Below are 26,431 nucleotides of genomic sequence, written 5' to 3'. Positions count from 1 at the left end.
CTAACAATTGCTTGTCTTATGATTGATTTTGAGAATTTGTTAACTTGGCACTAAAATCACTCACATATCTAAGTTATAATCTTGTTAATGGTTTGAGTTACTTTGGGCATCTGAAATCTAATTGGGCATAAGATCATTGGTAATCTTGTTATAGAATCATCATTGGAATATCTTGAGTAATTGTGATTGGCATCTTGTGTTGATAACCATTGGCTAATTGATAAGTGAATAAGTGTTCTAAGTTCCTTTCATTTTCTTCATTGGTTAAATATCTTGTGGATTGATCTATTGTTGGCACAAAGCAAATTGGCACTTTCTTGGTTGTGAGATTGCACATAACTCATGATAAGTACTCTTGTCGTTAAGGATTCATCATAACTTAAAATACTTAAAACATTTAGCTAATCTCAAAACTAAGAATTCCACTCATTATCATTGCATAAGCATTCTAGGCTTAGCTTGCATTAAAAAACTTACCTCCGTGCATAAGCTTCGTTGATAGACTCCTAGGACAACCCTTTCTCATCTAGCTTGAGGAATTCAGCTGTTCTTAGTGGTTAACACAGTGACCTTGCAGTCGTCAGAGCCACCGTCTCTGCAGTGCCGGAGGCACTGGGTAGTTGGAACACATGGGGAGGTATCGTTAACCAAGCATTTGCTTGCTTCCTATTGGCTTCCATCCCACAACCTACTCTGAAGACTGTTCTCAAAACAGTGAAAGGAAAGGTTCCATTTAGACTAGGCATATAATCTAAAACTAACCAAAATCCTTGCATCACACTTAGATTTTAGGACTTGCACTTCATATAGGTTAGTTATTCATCTAAGCAGCAGTTGCCCATCTGGTTATTTGGTCATAATTTATAATAAGAATGAAATTGACTCCATAAGGCACTGGTCTCAATTCCAAATCTAATTAGATCCTTAAGCCTTGCTAAATTTTCACCAAGTAGCTAGGCCACTCAATTGTGTCTCCCGGGCAAGTTGGTTCCCCACTTGCTTTCCATCATCTCACTTCCATAGGGACTACCCCCCATAGCCTATTGTTGGGAAACAGCTAGAACAAAGTAGGAGGGGATCAAAGTGACAGCCTCCGCCCTGAGCAATTGTCGTGGTGCATGTACAATCTAAGCGACAACAAGTAGCTTATTCAAATGTAGTTGGTTCAGCTTCTACCAATTTTTCATTTATGTTGCATATCCTGAATATCTCTTTGGTCTTTTGCTTTCTCTAAAAGTTCCTTTAGTCGCTCAATGTCCTCCAGCATCTTCAAGTGTAGCTTTTAACCAATTTGGCCTCTTCTTTGTTTCGAGAATGATTACAAGTTGAATAGGATCACTCGGTCCTTATTCCTCTTCTTCTTGGTTTGTAGTTGTCTTGTCATGATGCTCTTCTTCTTCAAATAGTGGTACATCTTCATCATTGGATTAAATTGGTATATCCTTGGATCTTTTGTAGACATGATCTTCATCAAATATAACATCCCTACTAACTTCAATTTGTCTCCTTTTCTTGATGTAGATTCTATAAGCCTTTGAAGAAATATTGTACCCAACGAAGATCCCTTTTATGCTTGTAAAATCCAATTTCTCTTTTTTTTTGTCTTTTGGAACATGGATGTATGCGGGACAGCCATAGATTCGAAGATGGTCTACACATGGCTTCTTCCCTGTGAATGCTTCTTTTGGTGTCATATTATCAAGGATTCTATGAGGACTTCTATTTTGCATATATATTGTTGTCATTGTTGCTTCTCCCCATAAAAACTTTGGTAGATTTAGATCAAATATCATAGTTCGTACGCATTCTTCAATTGTTCTATTTTTCTTTTCTACAACTCCATTATACTCGAGGTTGTAGGGAACAGTTGACCACTCTGTGTCAACTACCCTATAGCAGTACACCTTTTCGCAAGGAGATCCCACCATGTTCGAGCACTCAGATCATCTTGGATTCATCAGCCATCAGTCAATAGTTTGTCAAAGTTGTAAACCCATTCTGCAAGTTTACAATGTAAATGATCTTAATAAGACCATAATGTATGTAGCAACCTAGGTAAGCCTATTATTTTGATGACAATTTTCGTCTTAGGCGGTTTTTCGTCTCATTGATTCATCTGTGTTTCTAAACACAGATGATCGGCAGAGTTTTTCTCTCCAGACACACCCCAAAGCTAGGGTGGATTTTTCATCAAGATCTTAAGTGAGTCCTAGTGTTTTTAATCGAGTCTTTGTAAAAGTGATTTGGGAATAATTTTAGCAAATTGGCTAAATTATTTTATTACAAATCATTTGGTCTACTAGATCATATTGAGTCACAGAATTGGGTAAAATAATTGAGGGTCTATAACGAATGGGTTTTCCCCCTTTGAGGGTTGAAATTTAATTATCTTATGTAAATAAGATTTTAGCCATGGTGCTAGAATATTAGAGGGGTTGGAAAAAATTATTAATCCCCTCATGTGTCAATTAATTAAATTTTTGGCAAAAATAAATCAAAAATCCTAAGTCAGAAATTTAATTAATTTGAGTCAAAATTTAGTCCTAAGAATTGCATTGCATACAGGATAGTTGTTCATCAAAGCAGCGGTTGTCTATCCGGTACTTGCTCTTCAATTTGTAAAGCAAAAGTATTGACTCCATAAGGCACTGGTTTCAAATCTTATAAATCTAATAGAATTCTTAAAATCTTGGTAGATCTAAACAAGTACTTGGCCTCTCAACTGTGTCTCCCTGACTAGTTGGTTCCCAACTAGTCTTTCTTCATCTCATTTCCGTAGGTTCTACCCCCCATAGCCTATAGTTGGAAGACAGCTTAAACGGAGAGGTTGGGGATCAGGGTGACAACCCCCGACCTGAGTCGTTGTCCCAGTGCCTATACATACATTTTGAGCGACAACATTTTTTGGCACCATTGTCGAGGACCCATTTATTGGACCTTGGCTTTGCGACATTCATCTTAATCATTTTCATCTCCTCATTTCTCATCCTTTCATCTCTCACCAGGATAAGCTTCTTGTCCTTGGTTTATTTTACTAATTTCATTCCTACCAACATGGGTTTATCAAAGTTAGATTTATGTTCGGGTGGCGACTCCATTTCTTTTATCTTCTACAGGAGTGTGTACTAGAAGACATCCAAGTAACTTGGTTAATCATGCTCCGGATCCTGAAAAGGCTCTCAGAGTATGACTACACAAGCTCTCTTCTCGTACACTTCTTGTTAATCTCGGACAGGAAGATCTCTCTGATATCCATTTGCTTTTTCCTGACCCAGCTGAGCACGACATCATGGACGTGTTCGCCCCTTGTAACTTTGCTAACATTTAAGGTTATTCCAATGATCTTCTGGAAAATGGGATTAACAAATTGCCCTCTTTTCAGGGCAATAATGTAATTAGTGTTCATGCTCATCTAAAAGCTTTTGGTTCTTGCTTGGGTAAATATGCTAGAGCTGCTGATTATAATCACGAAAATGTAAAGATTAGCCTCTTTGTTCTTACCTTGGAAGAAGATGCTTTGGATTGGTTTATGGAAAAGCCGGATAATTCATTTGACTCATTGCAATTGATTGTTAGTGCCTTTAAAGACAAGTATGGAGATAAGAGAGAAGAAAGGCATCTAGTTAAGGCTATCAGTGTCATAAAGAAGAAGGAAAATGAAACGGTAGAAGAGTTTAATAGGAGATTTAATGGTATTGTTAAAAAATTACCTCAAGATTATAAGCCTCTTGATAAATCTCTTTTGGATTTTTACATTGATGCTTTTAATGCTTATAGTTCTTATGAATTAAGACCAATGTTGCACGAACCCCCCCCCCAAGGATCCAAACCAGGAATCGTGTCCCGTACGGATCCGCAGTTCGGAATTTTGGAACCGCGGATTGGGTCAGCGAAGACGGTTCCGGGAAATTCGGAACCATGTCGGCCCGATCCACAGTTCCGAATTTCTGAACTGTGAATCCGACAACGGATCCTCCCCGGATCCGTGACAGATCGAGCACGGGTTTGTACGGATTCCAAGGGGATCTGAAGGGAGATAGGTGGTTTCATAGGGTTCTAAATATTTTTTTATTTTTTCTTTGACTTAAGTTACGTTGGGGCTTCTCGGACACTCCCAAGGTGCTCCCTTGATGCTTCCTAGATGCTCCCTCATGGTAATGTTAAATTGTTAAAATAAAAGTGACATTCTCCTTTATTTTTCATTTTCATCCTTTTACTTAAAATTTTAACATTACAATGAAATGACTCAAGATGTTTGAGAGTGGTTCCAGCCTCATCAGACTTCATATGGAGAAAATAAAATTTCATATCCTATTCAAAATTCTGCAAACTTAACAGTTTTCAGGAATTCAAGATCAATGGGATTGTGGCTTTTCATTATATTATATCATGTATGAGGGTATGTGATTAGCATTTAATCAAGAGAAGCAAGCCCCATATGTACCCTACTGTTGGTGGTGTTAATTGTTGAACTCCTTTGTCATGCCCTTAGCAAAAAATTACCTTTTAATCAAGTCAAAATCATCAATCAAGCATGTTAAGCTTTTCTACCATATTTTAAAAGGCTTGGATTAGGTAGTTTGATCAAAATTGGGCAATGTTGACTAATATCCCTAGACAATTGAGGTAGAGGCAAAGGCTATACAAGAGGAGAAGAATCTAGGTTCTAGATTCTAGATGGTTGATGCATCTAAATGGTTGATGCTCGAATAATTAATCATTAATGTACCATGGATGCCATATCTATCTTGATTTATGTACAAATATGCATACTTCCATATCTTCTACAACTAGTTTGGTATTTTGGATGTTTTTTAATATAATGCAAAAAAATGTAAATAAATAAATATATATATATATAGTAGACACTTCCAAGAAGCTTCACTTCCTAGATTTTTGGGAAATGACACTTCCGCATTCCCGCTTCCAAAAAACGTCCCCGCTTTGTGCAACATTGATTGAGACGTGCTAAAAATCATGACTATAAAGTTGCCCAGTGTTTAGCTGAAGAGCTTGAAATGGATAAGAAAGCATCTGGGAAGTCTGAAATCCCACGTTTTGATAGGGCTTCAACTAAAATAAAAAAGCCTAAAGGAAAGGAGATTAAAGGATCTGATGATAATCCTATGCAAAAGTTGATGCAAAAACTTGAAAGCATGGAGCTAAATCAAGCTAAGTTAATATCTAACGATGCTAAGGAAATAAGTGCCTTGCAAACTACGTTGATCCAAATGGAAAGGTCTTAAGCATAGAACTTCCAACTAGAAATAATAATAATAATCAGAATAATAATGTTTGGCAGAAGAAAGGCCCATCTAATGAGCATAGACTGCCAAATCCTCTTGAATCTGCCAATCTTGTGGATGAAACTGCTCCTTATTGTAGGGCCTGTGATGCTCTTCATGAAGAGGCTACTTGCCCCACTATTAAGAGAATCATGGATAGTGGGATGTTTGGCACAAATAATCAAATAAATGTGGTTGGCAAGGAATATTCATTATCTATGGGAGATTGGATGGAAGTTTAGGAAAATAGTCATGAGGTCAGGCCTTCTACATCTTCTTTTAGTATGAATAACTTTGATCACGAAAAGTATTTGATGGTTGAATTATTTGGTGAAAAGCCTTCTCCAGAGCAAGTCTTGGACATTGCAAAAGATAAAGGGTTAGCTTATCAAGGAAGGAATAAGGGTCAAAATGATAATCAAATTACCTCACGATGTTTTAACCCTGGTTCAAGTTCTGGATTGGATGTTGATTTGGGAAGTTGGTTTAATAATGCAAAAATATGGGTTCCTATCACTGAGATATTGAAGATTCCTTCCCAAAAGGCTAAGTTATTAAATGCCATTGAAGCTCCTCGTGTTAATGTTTCTCAAGAGAAGGCTCCTGAGACTGTCTATCAAGATGCCCCCATATATTTGCAAAGTATGGATTTAGATAATAAAGACCATCAGCCATTTTTTATTACTTTGCTAGTTAATGGTTATAGATTGTATAACTACAAGTTGGATTTTGGTGCCTCGGCTTGTGTTATGACCAAGAGAGCCACGAAGCAACTCAATTTGAGAATTTCTAGGCCTTACTACAACATATGTGCCATGGATTCTAAGAAGATTGAAGTTCATGGGTTAATCAAGGATTTACAAGTTCATTTATCAGTTTACCTTGACATAATGATTGTAATGGACATAGTTGTAGTTGATGTGCCAGATGCATGGGGAATGTTATTGTCTAGGAAATGGGCCTCGAATCTAGGAGGAAGTATTCAAATGAATTGGTCATATGCTATGGTTCTTTCTCCTAGAGGTGATGGATTTGTTAGACTTAACAGAGAGCCTGAAAGGAGATTCCATGTTGAAGATCCTAAGAGTCCACAAAATGAAATAATAAAGGAACAACCTAGCCTTGGGAGTTATGATATTTTGTCTAGCTCTATAATTCACCCAGAGGTCAAGGTTGATGAGAAGGTGGGTAATTTAAAAAATAACATATCGTATATGTATTTTGATGATGCATCTTCTAGGCCTGGTAGAGGTGTTGGAATTGTATTAATCTCCCCTTGGTCATATTTTCAAATTTGCCTATGGATTGGAATTTAAAGCGACCAACAATGTTGCCGAGTATGAAGCCTTATTATTGGGTCTTGAATTGGCAAAAGATTTTAGGGTTAAGTTGCTTAGTATCAAGGGAGACTCTGATTTGATTATCATGCAGATTAAGAACAAATTTACTTGTAAGAATCAAAGATTAAGAAACTATCGAAATGATGTATGGGATACTATGGAATGTTTTGATGCTCTAGATCTAGAAGCTATGCCTAGAGAAAAGAATAAATTGGCAGATGAACTTGTTGTAGCAGCATCTACTTTGTAGTTATTTGATGAATTGTTGAAGGATAAAGTTAAAATGGAAATTATTTTTAGAACTTCTATCCCTGACAATGTGGAGCAATGGAAATTTTTTGATGATGAAAGGCAAGTGATTCACTTTCTTAATAAGTTTGATGAATTTCAAAATTTTGATGTTAGTTATAAAGAGGATGGATCTGATAACCATGAAGATATAACTAATCCTACTCCCAGGAACAATGTAGCTTGGGAGCAGCATTTTGGTCGTCATGATGCTACAAAGAAAATGGATGAATAAAGATGGATCCAGGGGAGTTCAGTGAAGTAAAGTGACCCTAAAATTGTGCAAATTGGTAAAGGTACTAGTGATGAATAAAGAAAGAAATTGATTAATTTACTTCATGAATATAGACATGTTTTAGCATTTTCTTATGATGAATTAAAAGGTTATAGGGAAGATGTCATGGAACACACTATCCTTTTAAAAGATGAAAATGCTAAACCCTTTCATCAAAAATCTTAGGCAGATAAATCCTAAGTTGGCCCCTTTATTTCAAAAAGAGCTTTCAAAGATGCCTGCCGCGGGTATTATTGCTCAGACTAGGCATTTGACATGATGTTCTAACTTGGTCATTGTTAGGAAAAAGAATGGGACAATCAGACTTTGTGTCGATTTTAGAAACCTTAATCTAGCATGTAAAAAGGATAATTACCCTTTGCCAAACATGGAGGCTATGTTGCAAAGAGTAACGAGTTCAGGAATGATGTCAGTGCTAGATGTTTTTTCTGGATATAATCAAGTATGGGTTAAGATAGATGGTTTTTCTGGATATAATCAAGTATGGGTTAAGAAAGAAGACCAGCACAAGACTACTTTCATCACACCATGGGGTACATTTGAATACATTAGAATGCCTTTTGGATTAACTAACGCTAGAGCTACCTTTCAAAGGGCCATGGATTATGCTTTTAAGGGTTTAATCGGTAAAATCATTGAAATATATCAAGATGATCTTATGGTCTTTTCTAAGGATGGTATCAGTCATATAGGTCATCTTAGGCAAGCTTTTGACAAATGTGGAGAGTTTGGAATCTCCTTGAATCCTGCTAAATCTGTATTTGGAGGTAACTGAAGGGAAGTTACTAGAACGAACAAAGTTTGACCTTCACATTAAATACTCCAGAAGACTTGGAATATAAAAATCTCCATTGAGATACAAGAATATATATTAAAATGTATGAGTAAGAATGATGATGTTACAATTGAGAGTGAGGGTCTTGCTTATATACCAAGCAGGTGTCCCTTTATGAACGGTCATGTCTCCTTAGACATGCCTCTTTGTTTAACTAATTATTACTTATTTACATATTATTATGTTTATTATTTATTATCTATATTTATTACTTTTACATAATTATATTCATAACATTGCCTTCCTCTTCAAAAAGCTTTGTCCTCAAAGCTTGTTGATGAAAGGGCTTGATCTCTTTTTCTGCTACGAATGTCTTCTCGTCTCGAGACAGTTATCTTTGTCGATACAAGTTGATATGATCCTTGGAGTGATATATAAAATTGTTGCACGGAGAAAGGATCTAACCATCCTAAATTAATCTTTTGTGAAATCTTTTGATTACTGGAAACTTGTGATGAATTGGTATCACTGGACTGCGTTGTGCGCACTTCAGTATTCTTCGAAACATAAGTTTGTTGTTTATGTTCTGAGTGATACGGATTCATAGATTGATTAAGATTTTTGTTCTTGTGATTCAGACGTAGATAAATAGTTCTTTTGGTTTCCCTTATCATGTGTGTGGCTAGATTCTAATTTACTTCAAGTTGTGCTCACAAGCGGCTATCTGACTATTGGAGGATGGTACAGTCGACAGAGCTTCAACAAAATGGCCAAGTGTGTGAACGAGTGACTTCGTACATACACGACCTTGCGAACACACACTCAACATGACTCGATGACAACACGTCCCAAACCATCAAGACAACATACACTCAGTGTGACTAACCAACGGTGTGAGCGACAAGAGCGACATTTGTGATAGATCATCGAACAACCGCGACGACGCTTGTGTGACAGTGCATACAAGTTTGTGTGTGAGTGCGACGGATGTTTACATAGCAGATACAACTTGTACACACGAAGCGGGACCTTGTGCATGGCCAGAATATTGCTGCAAGCATGGCATTGTGACCAAAATGCTAAAAGACGTTTGTTGAATGGTCAAGCGAGGAGGGGACAAAGACTCAACACGAGCTCACGGGATGACCCCAAGTGCTTGCAAACATCAAGGAAAAACCCAAGGCAGGCTCTGAAATTGAATGCAGGCCAAAATTTTGGAGGGTGTTGTAGCCGCTACAACAGAGGTGTAACAGATGTCAAACATCAGCAGCATGGATTGTCCAGCTATAGGTTGTAGAGGAGAAGGATGTTGAGGAGAGACCACCTTCCTCGCTAAGAAGGAGTGTTATTTTTTTATTATTATAGTAACATCAAACAGGTGTTCTAGTCTCTAAGGTGTCAAAGAGGCTAAGGAACATGAGATCTCCAATACCCAGAAATGGTTTCGTGAGATATGACTCCAAAACAACTTAATTAAATTTATTGACCGGATAATTAAAATTTCCTAAGTCTAACTTACAAAAATTGGTTAATTAAAGTTTATTAATTAAAGAAATCGACTTTTGCCCTAGAGACTTCTCAAAAGTAATTTGACGAAGTCTAAAGATGATTTGAACCATTGATCGCGATTAGATCTTGGTTGTTGGTGCTCCAGCGAGAGAATTATAAGAGCAAATTGATAGGGCTTGAAGAAAACACGTCGAAGGAGCAAGAGAGTTGGCTAGTGTGAATTTCCCAGTACGCAACATTCAGCGAGGGAAGCGTTCGAGCCAGCAGAGCATTAGTGAGAAGATCAACAAAAATTGGAGAGAGGGTTTCCAGGGGAGATTTCCATAGAAATTCACAGAGGTCGACTTTACCAGCAGATCATTTTTCCACTTGCTAGGATCAGATCAAGAGGATAGAGCGAGTTGCCCAGTGCGAGTGCAGGATTACCAGAAGGAGTGTAGGATCAGCGGTTCTCAATTTCTAGCAAGTGCGTATTTCTCACAACAACGTCGCATTTACTGGAGGAGGCTGAGTTTGATTTTGCAAGGGAAACAGAGTGTTTCTAAATCTTCCTGTTGGAGTGGTGGAGTAAATTTTCCAAAGCTTTGCCAGTGTTTTGGCAAGCAAATCTATGTACTCTCTAATTTGTTGAAGATAATAAAATATAAACCCTCATCTACTGCACTGGTTTTCCTTTCGAGGTTCTTCCAGGGACGTTAGCCCCAAACATTGGTGTCATTTTACGTGTGCATGATTTCTCAGATCCTGATTTATTTTCCGCATCATTTATTTTTATTTGTGAAGATTGCAGTAGTGAGCTATTAGTTATTTGTCATTAATTAAATAACAGAAGACAAATAAATTGCATCAGTTAGAAGAATAGTTTCCAATTTATTGCAATCATGGATTTTTCACAGGGTCCACCCTCTTCGAATAGTTGTTCTTTAGGAGATGATTTTTAGTGGCAAGTTACATTAGCTAACTTGGGCATTTCAGCATGCGTATATAATATTGGTAGTAAACAGTGGTCAAGGAACACAATTCTGGGAATGTCTTACTGGACTGCACGAGAATGAAGAGACTTTACTTCTTGAAGGATATTACAGGCAAAAAGAATGGCAAAACCCTGCACTCAAGATTACGCGGTTCAATGTTGCTGGCTATTGGGAGTTACTTCATACTGTCGGGATATCTGCCCCATTCACACAAGGTACATTGGAGATGCCTCTGAAATGCTTCAAAAGGGCAGCTGAAAGATGTGAAGAAGAAAGACTCTTTGGTACACTAGCTTCATGTTCGTGGGGTCGACTTCCTTCTATAGGCATTAGTGGCAATTTTGAATTTTTATGGAACTATTCAGTGGGTGCCAGTGAACGTTCCGGTCAATTTTACAAGCATGAAGATGTCTATGAACTCTTGGAAAGTGCAGGCATGATTCCCTGTGGAAAAGAAGCTTGCCCCTTAGAATCCCATTTGGACAAAAATATGTGTCATGAGATAGATGATACCAATGTGTTTGTGTGTTCGAATGTTATTTTTGTGGATTTCCCAATGGAAAAAGTGAAACACGGTTTAAGAAGGGCTAAAGGGGCTAACCTCAAAGGACAGTAGGTTGGCTAGGTTCGATTGGTAATTTGACTTGGATATTGGCATAGATTTCTAGACAAATTGTTGATTTGTAACCTTGCTGAAGAATAATTTCTCCTAAAGAGAAGTTGTTGCATTTTCTCTCATGGTTGTGTTTCCTAGCGTAAAATTATTGTCTCTATTGTACATCACTATCTTTCTATGACATTTACTGTTTCCGCTGCATTTATCGTTGGAATTTTATGAGTGTAATTATTCAATGATAATAGTGGCATAAATCATTAGGAAATAGTTATCTGTCAGAAAATTGTATCTACTGCATATCTTGTAGAATTTCAACAGTCAGTCATCTCTTTTTATCCATTTATCTGCTATCATTCATTGATTTGATACCAATTTTGGTCAGCTGAAGGGTGCGGTTTGTGGCTTATTAAGAACATTCTAAGGAATATTGATGAGGCCCTAATTTCTGGTCAAGCTAAATTCAGTCTGTGGCCTGTTGTAGGAAGTCTGAGTTCCGTTGGGGCAATAAGGGTGTTATTTGAGGCTCAGTCCCTGGGGCAAAGTGATCCTACGGTTGAATAAAAGACTGTCTCTATGACTACCCACAGGAGGGAGGCAGCTAAATAAAAGACTATCTCTGCATCTACCAACAAAAAGGAGGTTCGGTCCCTGAGGCAAGTGATCCTGCGGCTAAATAAAAGACTGTCTCTGCGGCTACACACAGAAAGGAGGTTTGGTCCCCGAGGCAAAAATGATCTTGCAGCTAAACGACTCTCTCTGCAGCTACCCACAGGAAGGGAACTCAGCCCCTGAGGTAGTAAGATCAGACTCTGATCAGTAGACAATAAATCAGTATAGAAATCTTTGTATTGACATAGTTTATTTATAGTTACATATTGTTTACTATATTGGGTCATTGCAAACAATATTGGTGAAATTATTAGTTCAATACAATCTTTGTTACATTGGGAAGTTAGCCCTAGGTCAATGTGATTTTATTAGATAATTATATTGTTGTTGAACCTTTATACTTGTATACAAAAATGGATCCCACTATTTATGAAGGCTATTGTTCATGATTTATTGAGTGAAACCCTAGCGGAAATAGAAACCCTAAGGGCAAAAAAATTCCTTAGGTTATTACAGTGGTATCAATTACAGTGGCATCAGAGTTGTGCATCCTACCAGCTTGTGAGTCCCTGAACCTTGTATGCTTCCAGAAGATACAAGTAACATTACAACCAGAAAGAAAAGGGTTACTCACAATACAGCTGAGGAAAGGAGAGAACAAGGAGAACAAGATCTTGGTGCCCTATTTAATGTGCTAATGCATAAACAACAGCAAATGACCAATATGCTAATGTAAGGGCAGTAGCAGATATCTCAAGGGCAGCAGCAGATGACACAGCTCATTGTCTAGGCCATAAACAATCTAGGTAACAATATTACTAATGGTTTGAATGTTGGTAATAGGACTGGTGCTGAAGGAAGCAGCAGCCATAATCCTGGCTCTTTTAATACTTCTGCTTAGTATAACGCCAGGGCAACCAATTTAAGTAATCATAGACAGAATCTTCCTCTGAAGATCATTCATATGGCACCAACAGGATGTCCAGAAAACTGAGGCAATCATGGTCAAACCTTGACCCAAAACATCTCCCAGAACTCTGATGTCTTCTTGTTGCACTAGCTGTCACTGCTTCATGAAATAGGACACAGTCAATAATAGTTTTATTGTTGTCATCATGATGACTGGTTGGGGCACCAAGCACTATTGTAACAGTCATCAAAACAGCCCTCAATCCCTGCAGTATTGCCTCATAGGACAGCTCGTTGGTTATGTTGTTGATCTGGGCTTATATAAGCCCTCAAACATCCCAACGCAATACTTGACTGTGGTGTTATGGCCTGCGGCCTAACACACGGTCTTCCTGTAGCTTCCAGGCAGCATAAACCTTATCCTTGTCCCTCCAATGATACCCCAACAAATCTGAACCTTACCTCCTCTAACTCAGCCCTCCTAAACAGCCTCACAGTCTTCCTGAAATGGCTTCAGAACAGCCACACTGAATGTTCCTTCTTGTTGCGGCTAGGGCATACTCTTGCTGCGGTTAGGAGCCTTCCTTTGCTGCGGATTAGGCCTTCCTTTTTGCTGCATATTAGGGTATCCTTGCTGCGGAATTAGAGCCTCCCTTAACTGCAGGTTAGAGCTCCACTTGATAGCGTATTATGTCTCCCTTGACTGCGTATTAGGCCTCCTTGCTGTGGATTAGGCCTCCCTTAACTGCAGTTAGGGCCTCCTTTAGTCAGCAGATTAGGGCCTCCTTTAGACAGCAGATTAGGGCCTCCTTTAGACTGCGTATTGGAGCTACTCTTGACAGCTAACAGGTCTCCTTTTAACTGCGGCCAGACCTCCTCACAAGACTGCTGCTAGGGCTCTCCTTCAACTGCAGCTAGGCTTCATTATGACAGCAACTAGGGCTTCACTCAAGGACTGCGACTAGATACAAGGTCTCCCTCTTGACCTCTCTTTCCACTAAACCCAAACGAGTGGAGAGAGATCATGAGAGATGTGTGTAACAAATGACTTGAGGTCTCCTCTATTTATAATGCAATGTTGAGGTTGAGCGGGGGGTTATTTGGTTGTTGGCCGACCTTGACAAATTGTCAAATAATATAAATAAATTCATATCTCCATAAATACATGTTGAAATCGGATGATCTTTAGATCACTCCTACACCTCACGAAGAGAGGAATCCAAGAAAAATATCAGCTGCCATAAATAAGATGACCCACATGGAGTTTGGCCCTAGTTGCCAATTTTAACACTCCCTCTCAACTAAGGAGAACTCCATCTGTTAATCCATCTACCAGTTTGTACTATCTCTGCCATCAATGCATTGCTCTGCTCTGCGGAACTATGAAGAAGAAAAAGTGATCGAGAATGTATCATACCATTCTCTACTGACCCGAAGTCAGTCCTAGATGAAAGAGAGTGTTTCATACCACTTACTGATCCGAAATCAGTTCCAAATAGAGAGAGTGTCTCATACCACTCTTACTGACCCGAAATCAGTTCCAATTGATCTAAGATCAATATCATCCTAGCATAGGGAGTACGGTAGTACACGATGCGTCCATCGGTAGTCCTAAGGTCCCTATCCTCATTTCCCTACTCATTGGCCAGATGAGAGGTAATTCCCATGAGTCTCAGACTGCATGGGTAGCATGTCTCAGCATGAGAAGGATGAACCACTCATCCTGCCTACATGTCACCATGGGGTATCCTAGGGGAAGGCTGAACCACTCACCATGTACACAAAAAATCACAAGGGGAAGGCTAGACCACTCACCCTACGATTGTGTCTCCGCAGGAGAAGGATGAACCACTTATCCTGCCTACATAACAAACCACTAGGAGAAGGCTGAACCATGTTGATTTGGGGTAGCATCAGATGTGCTCTAGCCATGAAAATTGGTGGAGAGGCTAAAGTAGATGAGATCTCCAAGACCCATAAATGGTTTGGACATATTGTACCCGGTTTGGGAGATATTAAAATAATTAATATCTTTAATAAAGTTCCTAGTCTAAACTTAGGAAAAATAAAATATTAATGAGTATTAATATAAAATTGGGTTAGAAGGTTCAAAAGTCATGGATCAAGCCAAATCTAATCTTAGCCGTTGATTAGAGATTTAATCTCAATCGTTGAAGGACCAACGAGAAAAGTATAAGAAGAGGCTTGAGGGTCAGTTGGAGAACACACCAGAGTGATCAGTTATTCATTTTGCTAGAGCGGGGTTGCTAAGCAAAGTTGAATCAGTCTATATGCTTGGAGCGATCATAAACACGGGATTCTCTGATAATCGGATCCCACTCTGCTTGTCGCTGAGGATCATGGTGGTATCGAGCACATGTCCAAACAGCTCACTGAAGAGTTTCCTCAACTAGATAGCTTCACAAGAGGCCAAAATCGCAGCTATGTATTCGGCCTCAGCGGTGCTCAAAGCAACCTACTTCTACTCCCTGCTCATCCAGGATATCGAAGCAAAACCCAAAGAGAAACAGCACCTAGAAGTGCTCTTGTGATCCACAACATTGCCTACCCAATCAGCATCAGAATAACCATGCAGGCTCACATTTCCGGCAGTGTATCTCAATCCATGAGTGATTGTGCCCCGAGGATATCTCAGAAGATTCTTGGCACCCATCCAATGTGAGTGATGAGACTCAACCATATATTGGCTCAACATGCTAACTGTAAAACATATATCGAGATGGGAGTTCACCAAGAACATCAATGCTACTATGAGTTTACGAAACTCAGAGGCATTTCCCAATTCAGGTCCATCAGCACTATCGCATAACTTCTTAAAGTTAAGCTCCATCGGGGTAGTCACAGGCTTGCAGCTCACCATTCCAAATTCCAAATCCAACTCCCTCTTACTTTTCTGCACCTATCAAAAAGAGGTCGTCCTCATAAGGTATCAGTATGAGAGGTCTATCATCCACAACCTTAAAGCAAAGGTTTGGATTGGCTTCACTCCTAGTGAATCTTAGCTTCATCAGATAGTTGTCAATCCTCTCAAACCAAGCCTGCGTTGCTTGCTTCAAACCATAGAGAGCTTTCTTCAACCTACATACATGAGGTTCCCGATCATGAACCTCAAACCCATTGGGTTGTTCCACATCTGTGGTCTTGCTATTACTTGAGGGGAAAGGTCCCTTTGTAAGTTTTCCCTTGGTACATCCTGGACACATACCTTCATGCTCTTCTTTGAATTCAAGCATCCCTGTCACCATTTGTCTCACATCGGGAAGAGCCTTGTAATGAAGATGGGCAAACCTTTGGTGCCATAGTTCAGATTGTGGAGATGAGTCGCAAGACATGGCCCCCAATGGACTTCCTGCAACTTAGTACAAAGTGCCAACCCTGAACCCAAGAGTAAAAGCATCTTTAAAATTCCTTTTCCAAACACGTACCTTTCCATTGATGAATGCCACCTTGTAACCTTTGCCTTCCATTGCCGAAATGGACACCAAGTTCTTCTTGAGATCAGGTACATATAGAACTTATTGTAAATTAATCATGTTACCCTAATTCAATTGAAGGGTAACATTCCCTACACCCTTTACGGGATAGGTGGCAACATCTCCAAGAATAATCTCCAAGTTTATTTCCTTCTCTATCAGATTAGAGAGAGTTTCCTTGTATCCGGTGAAGTGCCTTGAAGCACCACTATCAATAAGCCAATTCCCCAAAGTGTCTGAAGGAGAGGTAGTGGAGAGGGTCGATATAAGATAATACTCCTTTTGCTTATCAGAAACAACATTTGATTCTTCATACCTAGAGTTCCTTGCTTTCTTAGAGGGTCGACCATTTCCTTGATGTCCTGCATTCCTTTTTCCTTTGCCATTGTCCCTGTCATTCGTTCGATCATTGTTGTTGAAGTTGCCCCTGGAATGATTGTGATCATCATCATGTGATGTGTCCCTTCTATTTGGACACTCCCCTGCATAGTGGCCAAACTTATTGCAAGCAAAGCATATGCCTTTCCTTCCTCTCTTAGATCCAGGCTTTCCATGGAAATGACTACATTGTTTCTCCTTTTGGCAAGAGCGGAGAAAGCAGTAGGGTTACTTCTGTTAGAGGGCATCTCTTGCTCCACCATCCTGGTTTCTTCTTGAATGCATCTCGACAGCAATTCTTCAAACCCTGGAATTCAATCATTATTGAGAATAGTGGTTCTAAATATATACCACTCGGGTGGGAGCCCTCCAAGGGTAGTGATAGTAAGTTCCCTCTCAGAAATGACTTCTCCAATCGATAGAAGATCATTCTCGATCTCAGTGATCCTTAAGAAGTAGGATTGAATATCCTCGTCTTTGCCCTTCTTAATATCCTTTAGCTTATTTTTTAGGAACAAAACTTGATTCGCATCACTAACATTGAACATGCTTAGCACTCTGTTGTATATCTCCTTGGAGGTGATCAAATCAAAGATGTAGGCCACCAGACGCTTGTCAATATAATCTCTGATAATCTTCTTCACTTTGACTTCAGCCTTGTTGTACTTGCACTTTGTAGCAGCCGGTGCACTTGATGGAGGCTCGGTGATTTTACCCTTCACATAATCCAACGCTTCTTGTTCTTCCAATATCAGATCAAGAGACATCTTCCATCCGTGATAGTCAAACTTTTCACGGAGCTTGTCTTCAGCCGGGAAGTGGGATGAGGAACCCATTGAGCCCTTGACCTGGTTCAACTGTCTTCGGTGATTGCTCTTTCACTCTTGCTTGGGCTTTGTCTTCACCTCAGCTCTGATACCATGTTAATTTTTGGTATGTTCTATGCTTAAGAGCAATTTACTTCATTTTTCTTGTTAGCCCAATATCAATGTCCAGATTAGCAATCAAATTAGCATGAAAGTAAAATGCAGATAGAACATAAACATAAACAGTGGAAGACAAGCCAAGACAAAAGGACACAAGATGTGGCACCAGCCAGGGACAAACCCCAATGTGGGGAAACCCATGATCAATTCTTCTTATATTCTTCAATAGTTCAGCAGAGAGAGAGATAGTACAAATATACAAATCTGAGATTTTATGACAGCAGTAGGAAAGTCTTGACCAGAAAAGTCAATGCTGGTCAAACAGGACAGAATTTTCCTCTGAAGATCATTCATATGGCACCAACAGGGTGTCCAGAAAACTGAGGCAATCATGGTCAAACCTTGACCGAAAACATCTCCCAAAACTCTGATGTCTTCTTGCTGCACTAGTTGTCACTGCTTCATGAAATGGGACACAGTCAATAATAGTTTTGCTACTGTCATCATGATGACTGGTTAGGGCACCAAGCACTATTGTAACGGTCCTTCAATAGTCATCAAAACAGCCTTGGATCTCCACGGTATTGCCTCATAGGACAGCTCCTTGGTTATGTTGTTGATCTGGGCATATATAAGCCCTCAAACATCCCAACGCAATACTTGACTGTGGTGTTATGGCCTGCGGCCTAACACAGTCTTCCTATAGCTTCCAGGCAGCATAAACCTTATCCTTTTCCCTCCAACGATACCCCAACAGATCTGATCCTTATCTCCTCTAACTCGGCCCTCCTAAACAGCCTCACGGTCTTCCTGAAATGGCCTTAGAACAGCCACGCTGAATGTTCCTTCTTGCTGCAGCTAGGGCATACTATTGCTGCAGTTAGGAGCCTTCCTTTGCTGCGGATTAGGCCTTCCTTTTTGCTGCCTATTAGGGTCTCCTTGCTGCGGAATTAGGGCCTCCCTTAACTGCGGGTTAGAGCTCCTCTTGATAGCGTATTGATGTCTCCCTTGACTGCGTATTAGCTGTCCTCCTTGCTGTGGATTAGGCCTCTCTTAACTGCAGTTAGGGCCTCCTTTAGTCAGCAGATTAGGGCCTCCTTTACACAGTAGATTAGGGCTTCTTTGGACTGCGTATTGGAGCTCCTCTTGACAGCTAATAGGTCTCCTTTTAACTGCGGCCAGACCTCCTCACAAGACTGCTGCTAGGGCTCTCCTTCAACTGCAGCTAGTCTTCATTATGACAGCGGCTAGGGCTTCACTCAAGGACTGCGGCTAGATCCAAGGTCTCCCTCTTGACCTCTCTTTCCACTAAACCCAAACGAGTGGAGAGAGATCATGAGAGATGTGTGTAACAAATGACTTGAGGTCTCCTCTATTTATAATGCAACGTTGAGGTTGAGCTGGGGGTCATTTGGTTGTTGGCCGACCTTGACAAATAGTCAAATTATATAAATAAATTCATATCTCAATAAATACATGTCAGAATCGGATGATATTTAGATCAATCCTACACCTCTCGGATGGAGAGATGAATCCAAAAAAAATATCAGCTGCCATAAATAAGATGACCCACATCGAGTTTGGCCCTAGTTGCCAATTTTAACAATATTAACTATAGGAACAAGCCTAAGGCACAGCGGAATCAAGCTCTAATGTGCAAAATGGGGAAGTGATCCATTCTCTCCTTTGATGGATCAACCAAATGCTCAGCAAGGGCTTGGGTGCAAACATTGGACACATATTTCCATCTTAATCCTATGCTAGAGGCAGAGACACTATCCAATTTTCCACATTAAATTTCGAAGGGGAGGCACATGAATGGTGGTACCATGGGCTGATTACCTTGGGGCACTCCAGCATAACCTCTTATGTGGACTTCACCCAAAGGTTGATAGAACGTTTTGATCAGAAGGATCCTGATTTGCATTTTAGAGAGTTTGCACAAAAACAGACAGGGACACCATAAGAGTGCATCACAGAATTCGAACTAACATATCTGAAAAACGACAGACATATCTGAAAAATGATTAATCATGCTCTTTATAAAACAGCTAGCAGAACCCTACATGGTTGGGTCAAAGCATTCAGGCCCACTACCCTACAAGATGCCATCACCAGGACACAAGATATGGGGAATATCGCACCCAAAGCTAAAGCTCCTTCCAAGCCATTCATCCCTCAGAAAGACAAGGATAAGAATCCCTTTCAACATGATTGGACCAGGAAGGGCAAGTTGGATGAAACCCGAAGCAAGCTAAGGTGAAAGAAGCTTTGCTTCACTTGCAAGGAACCATGGGAGCCAAGACACCGATGCCTAGGCAAAGGAAAAATCCACTATATTGAAGTAGTCTCTGACAGCGAGGATAAAGAAGATCCAACACCAAACAATGAGCCTACCAGCCTCGAAGAAGACCAGCCACATGAGGAGGCTAAAGAGGGAGAAAAGCCCCGTGAAGAGAAGCCCTGACCAAAGGTTAAGGCTGGTACTATTGCTTCTCTTTCAGAAACCCCGAGGTATTACACTCAGGATCATGGGAGTCATCAAGAGACAACAAATCACAGTTTTCGTTGATGGAGAATCTATGCACAAATTTATCAATGCAGCTTTAGTAGCAAGAAGAGGTCTTTCCACAGAAGAATTCGAAGGCAGCATTGGTCAGTAATATTTCATTTTTGGTAACTGTCGAGCTGCAAACATGCAAGCACATGGGATGGAAGAAGTTCTGGAAAAGCAGATTTATAGTCACCAGATCATATCTGAGAGACGCTGGTAAATGAACTGATACAATCTAAAGAACAACGCTAGGCAGTATAAGTAATGTGCCCAGCATGCACATGAACTAATACACCTGAAATCAACATGAGCACAGAAACCTTAGCATTAGGTAAAATTTATTGTTTGTTGGAAAGAAGAGTTTCAATGTGGATGTGTAATACATTGAGATGGGAGAAAAATTTACAGGTGAGAGAAGAGAGGTAAAGACATCAAACAAGCAATATTCACTTGGGGATATTACTGACAAGGAGACAAAACGGCATAGAAAAGCCATAGAGCTGGGATTAGTAGGTTAGGTGTACAACTACCAAAAGGACTTGTAATCCAAGTCCACAGTAAAATGAGATGTACACCAAGTTGATTCAATATAAATCATCTTTTCTCTCGTACTCTCTCTTGTGCCAACGAACATTAAAGTGCATTTTCAAAATTTTGCAAAACATGTTTCTATCAAAGATTTTGATGTAAAACTTTGGCATTTCACATACCATGCAAACTATACTACATGGAAAAACAGCATTCAAGTTGAAACTTTCTATGAAACGTGTATTCATGTAATAATAAAAACAAGGTTATTCTACAAAGAATTCATGAAACTGATCTTGGTCTTTCTGAAACTCCATGAAAATTGTGATCTCTGAAGAATCCAAGCTGCTAGAATACCTGAAAATATAAATGTGCCTGGGTAATTACAAGTCGTCCAGGCTCTCGTACCAGAGGCGTCACCTACACAAATTAGCAACATTTAATAAGACAAATGCAGTTAGCTTGATAGCTGCAATGTTTTAAGATAAACTTTGTACATGACATCCAAATATAGACTCGGATTTGAATCCTGTATTTTTCCTCAAGAAGCATTTACCATTAGCCTAGAAAACAATTAAGATTAATTAACCCAACAAGTATTGAGCATTCTGAGTATGATTGTAATAACTTAGGGTCATCCCCACCAACACGTATTTTCCTCAAGAAGCATTTACCATTAGCCTAGAAAACAATTAAGATTAATTAACCCAACAAGTATTGAGGATTCTGAGTATGATTGTAATAAATTAGGATCATCCCCACCAACAAAAACACCATATTCTGTGTTGTTTGTCCTAAATAAATAATCATATAGAAAATGGTGGAGGGTATTATTGTTGCTTTCCTTTCTTATGGATAGATATGCATTATTAAATTTTTATTTTGTTAGAATATAAAGACCATTGTTAACATTACAAATAAATAAAGTTAAGCTGTAGGCCTAGGTAAATGTAAAAGTTGAAGTAACCTACGCTAAGTTAAATTAATGAAGTTGAAAGTTCATTATGTTATTAGGGTAATAAGACATGCTCCCATAAGTTGTGCCAGTTATGTTCCCTATGTCCAAAAGGTGTATAAATTACTTTACTATATAATGAAACATCATCTTGCACCTCATCCTTCTCTCTTCATTACTGTTTATTGTTATATGAATCACTGCAAAAATATGACCTGGAGGTTGGCTGAATTTTCCTAAAAGGAAGATGCTCATTTGCCACAAAAGGCTCTTCCAAATGAAGTATAAGGCAGATGCCTCCCTTGATAAGTACAAGGTAAGCCTGGTAGTGAAGGTGTATGAACAATAGGAAGGAGTGGATTTTGAAGACACAATTTCTTTTTACCAAAAAAATAATCAGAGCAATGGGGACCTTGAGGAAGGGACAACTCAAGGGAGAGGTTGTGAGAAAGGTAAGCAGCATTTGGTCTGCAATTTGATAAAAGCATTTTACAGTTTGAAGCAGGCACCAAGGGTGTGCTACCTAAAAACAGATGCACTGGAATTGTTGGTGTAATAAAAACATGTGGCCGTGATACATTCATATGTATCATTATGTACTTGTAATTATGGATAAGGCCATATTCTTTATTCTTTATCGTATTAGGTATTGTTAAAGAAAACCTAGTCAAACTTGATTGTGGACCTTGTTACCACTCAAACCAGCAGGGGACCTAAAGGGGTTCCTAAGAGGGCAACTGCTAGGTTAAGGGAAACAGTGGAGGCTTAGCCCACTATCACCACCTATGTCACACGGTTCGGGTTCGAATTCAAGTTCGACAACAATTAAGTTCAATTCGAATTTGAATTTTCCGATGAGGTTGTTATGAGGTTCAACTATACATATTTTTCAACATATATATATATATATATATATATATATATATATATATATGTGTGTGTGTGACGTAAAATAATAAAAATAAAAATCAATCAATAAAGCTATATGAGTAGCAGTGAGCACCCACGAGCCACAAATCACAACCACTATTCACTTCACACTACGGGCGACGGGGACAAGCAGCATCTAGAAATTGAATTCAGGAAATTGCAGACAATACAACACACAACGGCAACACTGAGCACAATAGAGCGAGTACACTCAAACTGAAGTTGGCTTGTGAAAATCTATCGACAACCATGGTAAATAAAGCCAAACCAGTGGCCACCACGGGAAACTAAGTGGTGGTAAGTGAAACAAGAGAAAACCATGTGTTGCCCATGGTTTTTCTCATAAACCTTAAAACAACTGACAAAAACAACTCGAACTCAACCTCGAACAACAACAAAAAATTAAAAAAAAAAAAAGTTCGGCTTCAGGTTCATCTTTAGGTTCGCCTTCAGGTTCGAATTCGAGGTTCGACTATCAGGTTCAAGAATTTGAATTTTCTTTTGGGTTCGCCGAATTTCGAACCTCAAGGTTCAAATTAGGCGAACCCTGTGACATAGGTCACCACAACTAACTCTCCCTGCTCTTTACGGACTTTCACCGATGGGAGGAGTCTCGATAGTGTAGGAATGACTTGTAAAGTATATATGTCAATGGATAGGTAATAAGTGACCCTGAAAACCCTTTCCCAAGGATGGAGTGAAGAATGGAACTTGCTTGCTCTTTAAGCAAGGACCTTGGTCCACCAGGGGTAAGGGGTGAGGATTGAAGGGTTGAGAGAGAAAGGATAGGCTTATAAACAAGGTTCTCAATCCCTATAATCCTTGGGAAACTTGGATTCCCAAATGGTCCTTGACAGATAATCTTTATTGAGAAATGGGACCATATGGGCCAAGTGGACCCAGCCCAGGCTCGGGGATGGAATAACAACCAATGATGTTCCTATCATGTACAAGGTGAGGGGGGAAAGGACCAAACAAGAATACTTTCTTCAAAAGGTTGAATTGATCCTATTGAGATCTAGCCTTGGGGATGCCTAGGCACAATTCGATCCTAAAGCTAGGGCTTGGGATTCCCGGAGATTCCATTGTTAGAATTGCTTCAAATTTGGAGGAGAGGGAGGGGACCCACTAGCGCAATTGCCTATAGGAGATCGAAATTTTTCCTTGGGTCAATTCCCAGGAAATTGATGCTCTAGGTGATCTAATGCGGCTAGACTTGGGGAAGAAGGGGAAAATGGTTAAAAGGGGGGTTGAAATGATCACTCTTTTTGTGGGATCAGTGCCTAGTTCACTTGGGGATATGGAGTCAAGGATAATGATGAGTAATAACTTGGTTTCTTGATCAAGGAGGCCCAGAAAATCAACTTCGTCCAATGTTGAGAAAAAGAAAAGAAAAGTGACTTTCAAGCATTTATACTTCAAAGCAAATGATGCAAGCTTCTCGAGATAAATAAATATCTAGGACATTTCATTCATATAATATTGGCCCATACATTAAATTAGCTAAAACATGCTCAATTCCACATTTCAATAATGCAGCAACTAGCCCTAATTTTAGCAGCTATGCAGCAACAAGAATAACAGCATCAAAATTTACATACAACATTATAGAGTATATCCAACCAGCATTTAGTTTGCTCAAAAAAGCTCCAAGACAAGAGAAATAGCCCAAATGCATACATCAAAATTCATCCATCTCCAAAAGATATCCACCAAGGAAAAAGTGTGAAAATTCTCTATGATTAGAGAGATCCCAAGTCAAGTGATCATACAAATGAATGTCTCTAACATCAATATATAGCCTCCTAATGAGTTCGCATTACCCTATGGGCCCCTAAAGATAAAATAATGTGAAAATAATAAGTCCTAATGTTGACAAGCCCACCATACTAGCTCATAATGTAAAAACAAGCCTCACAAGAGGCCAAATAATGATGTATGCATGTCGTAGGTCCCTCCAAAGGCTCAATAACATCTTGAAGTGCCATATTGAGGAATAAATTCCTCGGAATATGATGGACAAGGGGATGGCCCCTTGTTCTCGAAGTAGTACACATGTAGTGCTCCCAGTGGGTATGAGGGCACATAGATGACCCCATGGGTCTCCATATGAATCGGAGATCCTTTGCAAAGTTCCAAGTGGTGGAATGAATGTTGCCATGACATTGTACAAGTCTTGGGACACCTGTCAAGAGTGTGGGGCTCCTATGGGGCCTGTTGGGCATAATGTACCAAGCATGTCATCATCATCGCTAGTAATATTTGAGCAACCATGAAGATCTGAGGAGTGTTGCTTGTTGTTGTGGAAGCCAATAGCTCTCTATGCACACCCTACATGTGCCAATATAGACCTCTAGGGTTAGGATCCCATATAGGGAAACCAAACCCAAATGGAAACCACCTGCAATCCTGCATAAGATCCAATGCGTCCCCTACTCTTCCAATACAACCAGTCATTAAAATAATCGGGTAAAAGAGCTTACAAATCATGGATAACAAAGTGGACACTTCATAATGGCATTCCCTTCCATAGTGGGCTTTGGCATGTGCTTGTGTCTCCAAACTTCAAAGGGGGTTAGCCAAGTACCTCATTAGGTGGTATCAGCCCTTAGAGGGGATAGTATGTCCAAGGTACACCCTTCTAATGGGAGTAGCAAATGACAAATAGGTGAGATGGAATAGGGAATGAGGGGGGCAGCCCTGGGCCACATAATGGGGCATAGGGGTAGCTAGATAAGGGGAAGCCCACACCTGATATATAATGTATAGGAGGGAGCAGTTGTGGTGCATGAGGTGCCCCGACCTTGATTTTTCCACCCTTCTTTATATGCCTTTTTCCTTTTATGAATTTTCTTTAATTAACTTCTCGAGGCTCAAAGTACAAGGGCATGATGTGTATAATATAGCAGTGATTACCCCTTTTGAGGTAGGGCAGTTCATTGCCCTCCAGGGGTTGGTACAATCATGTGAATATTTTTGAATCTTTACAAATAGAAATCCTATTGCAGTCACTGGTTTATCATCTCCTACTTGTTATTTCATTCAACAAGTTATCTAATTATAAACAATGATCAAAAACAATACTGCAAACTACACTGACATACAGATCATAAACTGAAACAAATATGAGACAAACACACAAGGGACGCCATTATTTTTGGACAATACGTCCCCGGAAAAACCCAATGCGGGAAATTGGTGCAGCAGCTCTGAGGGTTTTCTATTATTAAGCAATAGTTCTGAATACAATTCTGGATGCTCTCTCGGCTATCTAGTTACAAAGATCAAATACACTAGCAGAAACCTAAGTGAGATTACCTCACTTCACCCAACAAAATCCCTCTGATCCAGCAACTAAACTAACGATCCCCGGCTACAACTGTGTTGCCCCTTCGTAGTAGCTGCGTGGGCCTGCGTGGAGCTCTCTGAGGCTCTGCATCAACTCTGCGTTGGTCTCACTACCTCCTGGAACTCTGACGTCAGCCTTCTCGACTGATCCTACTGCTCCCCGACTAAATTCGGACTTCTGCAAGAGGACAACTCTTCCCCTGTGCTGACACTGCGTCAAGCAATGCGTGGGCCCTCCTGGCCCAATGTCTGCCTCCCTTGGCCTGCGCTGCCTCCTCTAGTGTATCTCAGCCTCTCTCTGTTGAGTATTCGGGGTCTCGGAGAAGATCCTCCAACCCCAACTATCCCTGCCCCTCTGCTGCAACTCAGATCACCTGTTCGACTTTCTTAGCAAACCTCACCCTAGAAAAATCGAACTGACTGATCAATATGGTGTATCTCCAACTGACCCTCAAGCCTCCTCTTATACTTTTCCTGTTGATGAATCAACGACCGAGATTAAGTCCCTAATCAACGACTAAGATTAAAACAGACTTGATCCTCGTCTCTTAGAAGCTTCTCACCCATATTTTTATTAGCACCCATTAATATTTTTATTTTCCTAAGTTCAGACTTAGGAACCCCATTAAAAATATTAATTATTTTTTTAACTCACAATTCGGGTGGAATTTTTCCAAACGATTTCTGGGTATTGGATATCTCATGTGTTCTAGCCCCT

The 26,431-nt window shown here is 39.8% G+C and overlaps 1 protein-coding gene across 4 annotated transcripts in view; it reads right to left on the bottom strand.

The window, feature by feature from the left end:
* The window catches only part of LOC149250946 (uncharacterized), a 528,543-nt gene that overhangs the window by 423,768 nt on the left and 78,344 nt on the right, over positions 1-26,431 (bottom strand). For all 4 annotated transcript variants that reach the window (XR_016266851.1, XM_089459290.1, XM_089459289.1 and 1 more), the window contains exon 4: positions 20,838-20,900. Coding sequence is in view for 3 of the 4 variants with exons in the window: in XM_089459290.1 (XP_089315416.1) it covers positions 20,838-20,900 (63 nt within the window). In the remaining variant the exon portion in view is untranslated. The remainder of the gene's footprint in view (positions 1-20,837; positions 20,901-26,431) is intronic.

This window comes from Pinus tabuliformis, chromosome 7, assembly GCF_031772625.1.
Source record: "Pinus tabuliformis cultivar Carrire ecotype Pingquan chromosome 7, CPIR1, whole genome shotgun sequence".
Classification (NCBI taxonomy): domain Eukaryota; kingdom Viridiplantae; phylum Streptophyta; class Pinopsida; order Pinales; family Pinaceae; genus Pinus; species Pinus tabuliformis.
This window is presented reverse-complemented; position numbering and strand designations above follow the sequence as displayed.